Source organism: Brachionichthys hirsutus, chromosome 9 (assembly GCF_040956055.1).
Source record: "Brachionichthys hirsutus isolate HB-005 chromosome 9, CSIRO-AGI_Bhir_v1, whole genome shotgun sequence".
Classification (NCBI taxonomy): Eukaryota; Metazoa; Chordata; class Actinopteri; order Lophiiformes; family Brachionichthyidae; genus Brachionichthys; species Brachionichthys hirsutus.
In genome coordinates, this window is record NC_090905.1 from 4,472,094 (window position 1) to 4,485,179 (window position 13,086).

General features: G+C 43.3%; 2 protein-coding genes across 2 annotated transcripts; one reads left to right on the forward strand and one right to left on the reverse strand.

Moving 5' to 3' along the window:
* The first annotated feature begins 786 nt into the window (after positions 1 to 786).
* scamp4 (secretory carrier membrane protein 4) lies at positions 787 to 3,336 on the forward strand. The gene is made up of 7 exons (XM_068743699.1): positions 787 to 811; positions 1,077 to 1,103; positions 1,256 to 1,384; positions 1,469 to 1,625; positions 1,980 to 2,081; positions 2,936 to 3,053; positions 3,148 to 3,336. The coding sequence occupies exons 2-7, from the start codon at positions 1,097 to 1,099 to the stop codon at positions 3,334 to 3,336; spliced, it is 702 nt and encodes a 233-aa protein (XP_068599800.1). The 5' UTR covers positions 787 to 811; positions 1,077 to 1,096.
* A 121-nt stretch (positions 3,337 to 3,457) lies between these two features.
* On the reverse strand, positions 3,458 to 11,642 carry si:ch211-129c21.1 (uncharacterized protein LOC563087 homolog). The gene is made up of 13 exons (XM_068743160.1): positions 11,534 to 11,642; positions 11,275 to 11,417; positions 10,762 to 10,824; positions 10,289 to 10,387; positions 9,750 to 9,849; positions 9,364 to 9,474; positions 9,119 to 9,270; positions 8,785 to 8,957; positions 8,334 to 8,490; positions 8,020 to 8,242; positions 7,501 to 7,616; positions 6,751 to 6,985; positions 3,458 to 6,641 (listed from the first exon to the last, which is right to left on the reverse strand). Exons 1-13 carry the CDS (start codon positions 11,640 to 11,642, stop codon positions 5,878 to 5,880), a joined length of 2,445 nt encoding a protein of 814 aa, XP_068599261.1. The 3' UTR covers positions 3,458 to 5,877.
* Between the last annotated feature and the right edge of the window lie 1,444 nt (positions 11,643 to 13,086).

Sequence of the window (13,086 nt, forward strand, 5' to 3'; positions counted from 1 at the left end):
TGCAAGTTGTGTTTACATTTAATCGCAGCGCTGCACGTCCGTTCGGTGCTCCCTGCAGATCAAACATTTTGATCACTTCCACCTCTTGAAAGGGTTTTTATTTTTGCGGGATAGTGAAACAAAAACAACGACTAAATTCAGTTAATTAATTAATTTGATAGTCTAAATCCTATACTAGTAAATACAAGTAAAAATATGTCCACCCGCCCTGGCGGGACAACCTGTGCTACAAACCAAACTATCGTAGCAAGCCTTCACAGGATACGCCTTCTATTTGATGTTTTGCGCTTTGTGATTGGCCGTGAAGTTTTGCTACAAGAATTTTCGGTAATTGGGAAAAGGCAATAAACGCTGGTACTTGACTTGTCAGCCAATAATAGTAATCATGTTACAAATAAAGTCATACAATCTCAATATTTAAACGTGTAATTCTTGTACAAACATAAATAAATAAAAGAACGACCGCGTTAATGATCGCTTTCCTTCCTATTTAAACTTAATTGCCACCACACACACAGAGCTTTGTTAATAACAGTGTGTTCCGGTCAACATCTAACTAATAATGGCCTTGTCGGAATATAAAAGCCTGGGTGGGACACACACGGAGCTTTGGAGTCACGCGTTTCCCGTTCACGGCTCACATGAATCCTGGAAATTGTAGTTCTTCAGGCCACCGCGCATGTAGAACATAAGCAGCGAAGAACTACACGCACCTCTTCATCCCGCGCAGCCGCAGTAGATAATCAATAACCGAGTTTCCTGGACTCCTACACTTTTCGACGGGAACGTGGATAGATAAAGCGTTATCTCGGTAGGACATATATTTATGCAATCTTCATTAATTATCAACCACACGCCACTTAGCGATGGTCAAAATAAGTCGCCGCTATGGTTAAAGAGACATAGCTGCACGTCTGACTCGCCGTTATCTGCTTCAAAATGTCGCATATAAAACAAATACACCATATTTGCGCAGCTAAAAGAAACGTTTTCGTATTTGGATAACAATTAGTTTATAAATGCTGAACAATGTTGCAATGATCTTTATTCCATTTGTTTATATTCCTATTATCCAGGACAGAATTGGAATTTCAAAATGACAGGTTTGTCACATCTATCTGCCTATCTGCCTGTCTGTCTGTCTGTCTGTCTGTCTCTTTTCCATTCTGTTCTGTCATTTGTCCAGGCGACTTTTAAAATACTCACCCGTACAGTAGACCGAACTCTCCTGATGATAATTTCTTTCCTGTTTCAGATCGTGTCAATAACTTTCCTCCGCTGCCTCAGTTCTTGAGAATAAAGCCGTGCTTCTACCAGAACATTGAAGAGGAGATTCCTGCACCCCACCAGCAGTTGGTTCGCAGAGTCTACACACTTTGGATGTGTGAGTTTTCTTTCCGTTCTCGCTTTCTAACTTTGCGTTTTTCAGACGGAGAGTGTCATATCTCTCGTCTTTTCTTCTCTGTAGTGTATTCAGGCACGCTGTTCATGAATGTGATCTCCTGTATTGCTTGGTGGGCTGGAGGTGGAGGTGCCACCAACTTTGGCTTCTCTCTCCTCTGGCTGCTCCTCTTCAGCCCTTGCAGTTACACCTGCTGGTTCAGACCGCTCTACAAAGCCTTCAGGCAAGACGAATTGCTGAACTTTTGTACAAGTACATGGATCTAAATTTTTTTTTTTTTTAATGTAAATATGATTGGTTTCAGTTCCCACAACAAGAGTCTTGGATTTTATTTGCAGAAGTCCTTAATAGTATTTCTGTTGCATCGTAGGTCACTTTAAATTCACATTCCATTTAACCCCTCCTGTTATCCTTGGGGTCAATTTGACCCCAAGTTGCTTTAGCTGGCTCTAGGATGTAATCATGTAGAAATTACACAGAAATTAAATACAGGATTGTTTAGATATTGGATTTTGCACACAATAAATTTTAGTACCTCATCCTTCGTGTACTCTTTTTTTTGTCTTGATGTTTCCAGGGCTGATAGCTCCTTCAACTACATGGCCTTCTTCTTCATCTTCTTCCTCCAGTGCGTCTTGGCCTTCATCCAGATGTTGGGCATCTCTGGCTGGGGTGCGTGGTGAGTTAACGCGGATTGTAATGGCGCCATCCGTCTCCATCTTTGCATCACTGCAGGCTGTTTACGCGTCTTACCGGCCGCGTGACGTGCCCTCTGAACAGGAATAAAAACACTTGCACCGTTGCACAGCCGTTTTCTGTGATACTTAACGCATCATGGGTTCTAGGCCTGAAAGAGACGGCGGCATCAGTTGGAAACTAGCAATGAGAATTGATTTTCTGACTGAGCGCTGCTTAGCTTTTCACCAGGCTTAAGAAAGATCTCTTGATCTCAAATGTCAGCAGCGTGTAAATATTATATCAATCGAATTTGACACCCGGCTCAAATCTGTACGCAGAGGTTTTTACTTCTGAGAAAACCTTTTCCGTTTTTAAGATGTCCTTAATTCTGCAGTTAGACTTTTAATCAAATTTAGTAGTTCTTGTAGAAAATGTAATTTGTTTGGGATTTATTATGTCATCTTGCTTCAAGCAGCTTTCTCCTTGAGTACATCATAGGAATTTATTTTTGTCATAAGAGCGCTGCAGTCATCTTTTAAAGGGTAATTCACTCTTTTTTTAATTTTTAAACAGCTGATCTTTCTAGTTGTGTATGAACAATTTTTCCAAAAAATACATGAGATTTGTGTCCAATAACTGTAAGTCTGCTGCGATAACATTCTTCACACTCAGCCCACTGTCATACAAAGTCAGTTTTATAATGTTAGTAATTGCGCTGCCTGTCATTGCATTTGTTATTTACGTTGTGTGCAGCTTAACGGCTTGTTTATTTGTCTTAAATCCACTTTGCTGGTTGCACACTGTATGATCCACTAACCCATCCTGCTCCATCTCGCTCTGACCTCCACCTTAAAGCGGCTGGATTGCCACAGTGATGTTTTTCAGTCAGAATGTGGGCTCTGCTATAGTGATGCTTATCACGACTCTGCTCTTCACTCTGGACACTGTTTTAATGGCGCTGGTTCTCATTAAGGTAAGTTGAGCACGTGACTAGGAAAACGCACGATGCTGCTTGAAATCACATTCTGAGCTCCTTTTCCTCCTCTCTTTTTTTTTTTGTGGTGTAGGTGCACCGACTGTACCGGGGTGGCGGAGGAAGTATGCAGCGTGCTCAGCAGGAGTGGAGCACCGGGGTGTGGAAGAACGCAGCAGTGAAGGAAGCAGGGTTTAACGCCGTCACCGAGACGGTCCAAGGCCCGACCTTGCCACAGTATCCCGCTTCAGTGCCAAACTATCCAGACAACAGTCAGTGGTGATGGCTGAGGATTGCCTCTAGGTGGAGACGGCGAGCTGCCTCTGCGGCGCACAAGAAAACCATTTAAAACATCACATCATCTCTACCTTAAATGAAAAAAAAAAAACATCTGACTTTGTTCTTGAATGAGAGGAGAGGATTTTTAAACCCTACCCTTGTAGGGGGGCAGGTTATCTTTAAAACATAGCATTCCGTTGTTTACATATAGTTTATTATAAAGAATGAGGAAAACTACTGCGCCGTTATGCTCGGAAGAAATAGGCAAAGGAATATGTACAATAATACATTTATGCAATTTGAGACGCAGATGGAGCGCAAACCATTTTACGACAGCAGTATGTTATGTGTGCCTTATGGACCTTTACAATAGCGTTGTTGCCAGACTCTGCATGCTCAAAATTGCAGCATGCCGAAACGTTTTTTTGTGTTGCGACAAGAGTTGAGCTGCAAACTGCAGTTTGTTTTGGTTTTTGGTTGTGTATTACTCGAGTTCTGGCAGAAGATCAGTTATATTTTGTGCTCGTCATGTTTGCCTTTGGCTGTGAATTCTTAAAATACACCTTAATGCGAGCAGGTTTTGTATCTGTAAAAAATATCTTGTGTAACACTTACCTTAGCAAGGGCCGCTCTAAAAAAAAAGAAATTGGACTTGTGCTTCAGTGAAGCTACATGTGGAAACATTTCAAACAGTCGCTGATGCACGATCCTCTTCTCACGGAGAGCTTATGTGCCAAAAAAACGCTCGAATCTTTCCTTTATTCTGGCTCTGAAAATTGTCACACCCAATGTTGACGTTATGTACTTGGTATTTCTCTGCTGTTCCAAAGCTGCACTGTTTGCTTTTTAGTGGTATTCGCCCCTTATCAGCTGTTGTCAATATCCCGGTCACTTTCCCCGCGATAGTCTGAGCTCTTTGTGTTACTGATTGTAGTGTTCTTGCATGCAGACTATAGCGGGAAAGGGACTGAATAAAGGTCTCTAATTTCAAATGAACTGACCCCATGTAACGAAACACAATCTAAACTGAAAGACTGAAAATATTTAAATTGAGTCAATGCCAAAGTAAAATAATGCCTGTAAATGTGTTAAAATGCAGTGAGTTATTCCAGTTATGCACTGTCATTGCAATGTGATAAAGCACCTGATTAAATCCAGTGAATGCAGATATTTGCAATTGAATGACAATTCAGTTCCTTTTTTTTTTTTTAAACCTGATAACGTGCCCACCTGGTGGTTTGACTTTTCTTTTCCTGCTACAAAAGTGTCCCTCCTGGCGAGCCAAAAATCCTAGTATTTCTCCTGTTTGATAAGTGAGAATAGAATGGATACGTTAAAGAAACCTTTAATTATTGCAAATATTGTCATCTGAGGAATTTAGATGGCACCGGTTAGCCTGGGCCCCAGTTCTGGAGCGCTGACCACCTCCCATGTTTTCTTCATCCACGGATTTCAGAGTAAAATCTCTCACTCTGGCAAAGAGATACTGCTGTTGAATTGATTTATTCAGGAATGCTTGAAAGGGAGGGATGAAAACCCCCGTGAGCATCACAGAAATAAAACATGCAAGATGCTTAGAATTTAAAATGAGAGAAGAGATCTGAACATCTAGTGAGGAAACGGACCGCCGATGGGCACGAGAGAGGGCAGCGAGGAAAGTACTCGGCACAGACCCACTGGCTTTCTGGAATAGGTTTTCTTATTCCTCTGTGTAAACATGCCTCTGCTAAGAAGGGGGGGGGGGCAAACTACATTTTGAGAGTTTACATTTTATTAGACCAATATACTAACTGAATTCAGTGTTTCTTACAAAGCACTGAGTCCCACTTCAGCCCTTTCACAGCTCGAGAAACCTGCTTGTTTCAGATGAAGTCAGCGTTGGGCGCCATGTTAATGAAAAACACAGAGCACATTCAGGGGTTCCTAGAATTTTAGTCTCAGACTTCTTGAACAAAAACCGCTGGTTGCCGGTTTCCTCGAGCTGCACAATCAACAGGAGTAGCCGCTCGGAGGCATCAAGACAAGCACGGCAGCACTTTCTGTAAGAGATGGTACTTGTTACTGATATTTCAAACTTAAAGGATGGATTTGTGTTTGAAATAAAAACAAAAATTAACATGCACCATCCATTGTCAATGAAGCATTGGTCCACTGTAAATGAAGAGAGCAAATCTATCTTTGTGTAATTATTACAGCCGCCTAGAGATAAGAGCGCAGTAGAGACTTTGGAACACCAACAGCGTCAAAAACAAGAAATGCGTCTTGAAATTTTAAAACAATGCCTTGCAGTTGATCCTATTAGACTTGGATCACAAGTATTATAATTGCTGAATTAAAGTCTTCATCGTGACAATAAATAGTTGGGGTGGAAAAAAATATTACAAAGTATTCACAATTTTTCATGATATAAAATATGGATGTACAAAAAATGACTAATATTGTTTAAACACCTCGTGAGTGAACATCAGCTGCCCAGTCATTGTAAAGAATTGTCAGAAAGTGGAAAAGAAAAACACCAAGGAGCAATGTGGGAATCTTTCCAGAGTCAAATCTCGGACTCATCATTTATATATCCCAGGCCGTCCAGGCTGGAAATCCTGGACATCGATGTAAAGAGTTGCTCCCCATTCCTTTTGAAGTCAACAGTGTGATTGTTATTGGCACTGGAAGGTCTTCCAGGGTCAGGCCTCAGGGGCTTTGTCTCCGAACGCTTGTTCTGGGTGTGCGCGTATTCCGCCGATTGCCTTTTCCCCTCACTTTTACTGGAGCGCTGCAGAAACTTGAAGCATCTCAAACGTCCTCGACTCCAGATCCAAAACACAACCCCCATCAGAGAGAGGCAAAACAGCGACAACAGGGCCACGGCCACCTCCAGATGAGTCACCCTGCCAGCGTCGCTTTGCGTCTCGGGAGACACGGGGTCCCCCCCATTGCCCGCATTTGGGTCAAACCCCGCTGCAGATGTATTCTTGTGATGAATAGAACCTGAGGAATTTGTCTTCTCGTGTCCTGGACTTGCACTGCCCCCCTCTCCTGGGCCAGAGAGCAGTCGCAGCTGGTAAACGGCCACAGTCTGGTTGTATGTTCTGCCATTGAGCTCCTCGATGGAATCGCAGGTGTACAGGCCAGCATCTGATCCAGAGGCGCTCATGATGAGGAGGCCTCCACTGTAGATGTAGTATTTGTCGTCGGAGTGAAGCGAGCGATCGGAGAATCGCCACAGGGGCCTCGCCAAGTTGGAGCGGATCTTGCATGGAAGCTGGATGTTGTTCTCTGGAACCAGGGCAAAGTCCACCGCTGCTACTGGATCTAAAAAACACACACACACACACACACACACACACACAACTCCAGTTGATCGCGCTGCATCCTAATGACCAAGGGCTGCTGCAAACAGCACCCCTGTTAAGGGCCCTACCTGGATGAGGGCACTGTGAAATGTCTCCCTCCTTCAGACTCTGTATGGCATGATGCGAGGAGGAGGAGGAGGAGGAAGAAGAGGAGCTGTGGGCCGAGGAGCACTGCTCAGTGCTGAAGTCCCAGGCACAGTAAGGATCCCTGGCCAGGATGCAGTCCACACAAGTGTCGTAGCGGCTGCAGTTGCTGACAGGCATCTGGATGGCACCCAAGTCTGAACCCGCATACAGCTGACCCTAACCGGGGGCACACAGATAAACGAATCAGTGGAATGCCGTCTATTTACCTCGGCCAAGCGGGTTCCGTCTGTCGGCAACAACACTCAATACACAAAAAAAGACAACTTCATAGTGTCCTACCGCTCACACGGAGAATACACCTATAATTATTTAACCCTTCTGTTATCCTCAACTATTACAAATATGTTTTTTATCCTTCGGGTCAATTTGACCGCAGGGATATTTGCCTCCAGAAAAGTGTTGCTTCACTTTCACTTGTCATGGTTGGTGTATAAAGACACCAAGAACAATTTAGAACCTTTTGATGACGATCCGGATCACCATGTGGACGGTGTAAATCCGATTACAAGGGCAATGAGCTGCTTGGCGGAGGTTTGCGCTCTCTGAGTACATTTCTAGTTACCAATTAGTGGCAAATAAGTGACAACATCAAAATTGGGTTACAAATTCAGACTTAAGCTTATTGTACAACAGTTAAGAGCTGCGTCTACATTGAACCTATCAGGAGTTACCGTGCCGGTCGAGAGGTGAAGGGTGCTAATCGGCACAGGGGTTTCATACAGTTGAATCTCCTCGATGATGAACATCTCTTCAGCGTAGTTGACAGCCTTCTGAATATAACCATTTTCTACCAGGAGACAAAAAAACAAGGTCCACTAATTAAGGAATGTGTCTCTCTGAAGTTACTGTTCAGAAAAATGTTCTGGTTGCTTTCGAGTTTTTTTTTTTTTAATCCCCCCCAATAGTATCTTACTAGACTGTGACATAAAAAAAAACAACTGCCCATTTTCTCACTGGTGGGCGAAAACATTCGTTTCAGTGAAAACTGTATTGGAATAAAATAAACCACCAAATCCAAATTAAATAGATTATCTGAGATTAAAAAGAAAACTTTTCCAAATTTAACCATTTGCTTTAAACATTCCAGATAAATACTACTTTAATTTATCAGTGGTTTTAAATTAAAAGAAAACTAAACAAAGAATCCAATTCTGTTCCAATTTAAATCTTAAACTTCGCTATATCGTTACCGGTTCCGATGAACATGACGGCATACGTCTGTCCGTCCAGCGCCGACACGCTGTCCACTACAATCCGGGTCAGCAGAGCCCCCCTCTTGACCAGCAGTGGTCCTCCCGTCAGAGGACGAACAGCCTCGTCCATAAGGGGGCGATCTCTGATAAACTGGAGGGTTTTATCGGGGAGATCCAGAGAGCGATTCATCCCCATTTTTCGTGCCAAGTTATTGATGCACTGAAATGCAAATAAGTTTTTTTTTTTTACCATATTTGCCTCGCGTGCGTTAATACCCACCGTCCTCCGGCTGCAACAAAGTTAGACTCACCGCTCCTGGTCTGGGAACTGGAACTTCTCCAGCGTACATCACCCATTTGACATGAGACGTCTCAACAGCGACGGGTGTCTTAAACTTGCCTTCATTGAAAATGTCTTGAATGGCAGACGCACTATATGCACATACTGCAGATACCTGGGAAAAACTCCTGGAAAACACAAAACATGTCATCAAGTAAACGGCAAAGGTTTTATTGAATCTAAAGGATCAGCAAATACCTTAAATCTCTAATTATGACTGATAAGATGTTGCTTAGTTAATAGTACCTTATAATAATAATAAAACAGATCATAATTAATAAAATAAAAAATGATTCCATGTTTTAATTGGATCAGGATTGGATCTTCATTCCTCCATAACAAGCACTTGACTTACTTCCTAACTTGCACATCAACACCCACCCTAATCAATAAAACCGTAGAACTTGACTTCAACTACGCACGATTGGGGTGTGAAGACAGCATAGAAGATGCTCTTCCTCCAGTCATCGTGCCTCAGCAGGAAGACATCCTGGACAATGGGGGGCAGGCTGGGTTCGGGGAAGGAACAATCCAGACGAGCTTTCAGGAACGTCGTCCATTTCCTCTGCAGCGTCCGCTGACCACCCATATCCCCCTAAAAACAGAGGCAGTCACGTGTCAATCTACAGGCGGTCCCCACTGTATAAAAAGTAGTGTAAAAAAGAAGACTCAAAATTGCATCTTTTTTTTATTATATTTTGCATTCTTTAATGTCGTGAATATTCCAAAAGGTTTTTAATTCGGGCTCTAACATACCTTACAGACGCGGGCCACTCGAGGCACTGCCACTTTGCTATAGAAGTCATACTCCATGGCGTTCTCGCTGAAGAACAAGTACACCTTATCATCATCACCATCAGGACTATCGAGACTCTCACCCACAAAATCCATGTAGACAAAGTTCGGCTCTGAAATCAAAAAATGAAGAATTTAAGAGCATCAATAAAAAAAAAAAAAAAAGAAAACTTAGATCCGATTCCATTTGAAGGACATGAACTCACCACTCAGCCAGGAGCTCTTAAACTCAGTGCGGACGGCCAAATCCGAGCTGCGCAGAACCACCGGCTCGGAGCCCAAGAAGTTGATGGAAGTAGCAGAATACAGGTCATTTCCTGCTGGACAGGAACAAGAAATGAGGACAAATTCCTGGAAATCCATTAATTACATTAACCTGGAACAGCATCCTCATCTATATTTCTCCTAATCAGATGAGCCAAGTAGCTTTTCCTGATGGATTAGAGCTTTTGTAGGTTGAGCACGTAGCAGGAAAAGCTACGGGTGGACACTTTCGGGAAATGTGCATCATTATTATGCACTTTTCTTTTGGTGGAATTTGAACATTGAACACCGCTTTGCTCTCTTTGACAATCCTGACCCAGACACTCACCAACCATGAGGGAGGAGTATCTCTGGAAAGGATCGAAAGGACACTTCCCCTTTCCCTCCTCCTGCTTCCCTTCCAGCCTCAGCTGTCCATTAGCAAATGTCTGTGGAAATAAAAAGGGATAGAGAGTAAAGACAGGCATGTTAAGAGACAGAAAAGAAGGAGAAGTACTGAAATGATTGGTCTTTACCGGTGGCTCGCTTTTATTGACCTCTTTACATTAATTTAGCAAATAACATCCTTAATTCAGTTTACAAATAATACATACATGTTTAGGAATAAGGAAGTTACAGTCAACGGTTTGAAGCTGGATTACTTTCATTGATGCGTGTCGACACAGAGATAAGAGGAACAGTTCTAGATAGTTTATGAGCTGGGTTTAATAAAACAAATTTTAATAATCTTGTTCCCTAAAATAAAACACAACCTGTAAGAAGAAGGCCACTTACATAATAAGTGTAAAGAAGAATGTTCAATGATTTGAATCATTGTTCTGTCTAAAAAACAAAATCCTCTGCAAATAGCAGGACTGTTACACTTACCATGTAATCGCAGGTGGGGCTGAAGGCATTTGTGCCACACACATATATTGTAGTGTCATCCACTCTGTGTAGGGTTCGAATGTAGTTTCGACATTCCATCTGCAACCAGATCCATCAGAGAGAATGCCAAGGTCAAAACTCTGTTAGTTCAGCGGCAAAAACACAAACACGCCGCATGCATGTACAGACGGCATGGCCCGTCCTCAGCGTGTGTGTGTGTGTGTGTGTGTGTGTGTGTGTGTGACCAGAGGGTCAAGGATGTGCACATGCATTCACTTCTCAAGCCTTTATTTGGACCTTCACTTCGAAAGCTGGGAGCAACGCATTCCAGCGTAAAGACCCTCGTGTAAATGATTTACAAATTAAAAAAGGAGATTAACTTCATGGCAGTGAACGCCTCATCGTCCGAGGCAGAGTCCTCGCCCTTGAAAGCAGAAGTCAGCGTACGCTATTTTCAAAGATACGACACAAACCTCGGCGAGCTTCCCTTTGTACGTGCACTCCCTCTGCTTCTCCTCAGTGACTCTCCAGTACACCTGCATCAACAGAGGGGGAAAAAAATGTTGCGTCAAAGTCAATGGGAGCGATGTCGCAACCCCCCAGCAGCACGACAGTCGAACTCTCACACATTCAGTGTTTGTCTTAGCTGTGTTCCCATCATTTTGAATCAACAAACCACTAAACCGTGAGCAGCAATCGAACATTCGATCACCCACCCCGATGCAAACATGTGCTGATCTGAACGCTGATATGAGATCAGTTCTATCAGATTTGAATGAGTTACTGTTGGCAAATCTTCAGCCAAAACACACACTCTCTCTCTCTCTCTGAGTGAACGACTGCAGAGAAAGATTAAAAGACTACACACTAGGTGAGGTGGAGGTGAGACTGGAACTAGTGAAGTGTTTTAGTCCTCTAAAAATTCCTATTAATTGATGACATGAATAATCTAAAAGGTTTTAGTCCCGATCTCCAGGTTTTCTTACCGTGGACTTCCTGACAGAGATGTCTGTCATGTCCAGAGCATAGATGGCCTCTCTGGCACCCAGCAGCAGGACTCCCAGCTCATCGCTCACGAGCATCGTGGAGTAGTTGAAGATCCCCTCCTCTCTGAACGACTTGAGGTCATCTTAAAAACGGGAAAACATCTGGATTAATGTGCCGATTTTCAATAGGCTTCTAAATTTGCACAGCTAGAAAAATCCTCCGCGAGACAAAAAAAAAGAAGAAGAAGACGCGACTCACTCTGGTAGGGGACAGTCTGCCGTGGGACGCAGCAGTGAGTGTCGAGCTCACTGAAGGAGGCACGAAGCAGCAAACCACAAATGAGGCTCAGCAGGGAAAGAAGCGACATGGCTCAAAGTTCCAGTTTCACCAACGCGTGGAAGAGCCGTCCAGTCCAGCTCCGCCACCGAAGCACCCGATCAGGGAACGCACATGGTGCAAGGTCTCGGTCCGGATGTTATTGAAGTGCGATGCTGCCGTCCTGAAAATGTGCCGCTCCACCACAAGTCATTTTTATTTTATTTTTAAAAAGTTGACAAAAATAGGGAATGTTGAACCGGGGGCCTGAAGGATGCAGCTCAATCTGCCTGGGTTCAGTCAGACGTCGGAGGGCTGGGTGGTGGGAATCTGTGTCGGAGTTAGGCTCCAGCGCAGTGCCAGCGAGTCTCTGGTGTCCTCCAAGGCAGGAGGAGCAGACGCCATGATGCCCAGCTACTGCTGAGGAGGTCTGGAGGAGATCGCCTTCATCGAGTCCCCCTCTAGGAAAGACAGGGATTAAATTACTGAGATGAGGAAAATGCTACAGACTAGGAATCATTTACACAAGAAATAACAGACAAAATAGATCATTTCACTTAATTGATGTGAAAAATCGATCCTTGAAGATTCATTATTAGGAGGTAAAAAAAAAAATACTTTTCATGAAACCGATGGGATGGTTTTTGCATATGACAGCATCTGGGTAAGTTTAGCAATCAAAAATAAAATCTTTACAGTGAAAGAAAATGAAAGAGGTGGATTTTTGATCCACACCTCCCACTAGTGACCCACAAACGTTAGAAAAAGTCTGCCTCTTAAAGCAGCATTTGCTGTGCACTTTTATTAAGATGGAAGAGGCGCGGGAGACAGATTAAATTAAGGTTGTTCAAAAAAAGTTAGAGTATGGAGTCCAAAAAACAACAGCAACAAACAAGTCATCTGTCAATAAATGCCTTTCAAGGCCCAAACCCAAGAGCAACGTAATGACCTGGTTATTTTACCTCCCTGAGAATAACATAAGATATTAAATGAGATGATCACAGAAATCTGCTCACTGCCTAAAGCTTAAAGAAAGTTCAAAGGAAAGACGCCTTGGCTTTTTAATGTTTGCCTATTTTTCAAAAACAAAAAAGCAAAAAAACACATGACCATGACCCATTAAGTCAAATTATTCTTGCAGCACTTACATTCACACCTAAAACAAATCATTATTGTCAACGTTAGAGGAAACCGGCCTGTGTGTCCCGCTGCCCACCAACACCCCCAATGCTCTCTTCCTCCTCAGCTCTTCCTGCCCTCCTCCCTGACAAGAACCTGCTTCCTCTGGGCTCAGCGGGGTTCACCCAGCAGAGGGGGGGGATCGGTACAGGGTTGGGCCTGCATGCAGTCACGACAAGCCACTGCCTTAACAGTCCATCCAGGCTCCAAGATTCATGCTGAGCTTTGAGGAGTTTCTTTACGTTTCCGCTAACAGACTGAGCAGCGGCTGCCTCATTTAAAATGCATCAAGGTACTCAGAATAACACACAAAGAAT

What these genes read in the sequence shown, in the direction of transcription:
- scamp4 (XM_068743699.1), top strand. An exon ending in CCGCTCTACAAAGCCTTCAG is followed by an intron (nt 1,626 to 1,979) that starts GCAAGACGAATT and finishes TGATGTTTCCAG; the next exon opens with GGCTGATAGCTCCTTCAACT. An exon ending in ATCTCTGGCTGGGGTGCGTG is followed by an intron (nt 2,082 to 2,935) that starts GTGAGTTAACGC and finishes TCCACCTTAAAG; the next exon opens with CGGCTGGATTGCCACAGTGA.
- si:ch211-129c21.1 (XM_068743160.1), bottom strand. Translation starts at nt 11,642, where the DNA reads ATGTCGCTTCTTTCCCTGCTGAGCCTCATTTGTGGTTTGCTGCTTCGT. An exon ending in TCTCTGTCAGGAAGTCCACG is followed by an intron (nt 10,825 to 11,274) that starts GTAAGAAAACCT and finishes CTGTTGATGCAG; the next exon opens with GTGTACTGGAGAGTCACTGA. An exon ending in TTCACAGTGCCCTCATCCAG is followed by an intron (nt 6,642 to 6,750) that starts GTAGGGCCCTTA and finishes TGTGTTTTTTAG; the next exon opens with ATCCAGTAGCAGCGGTGGAC.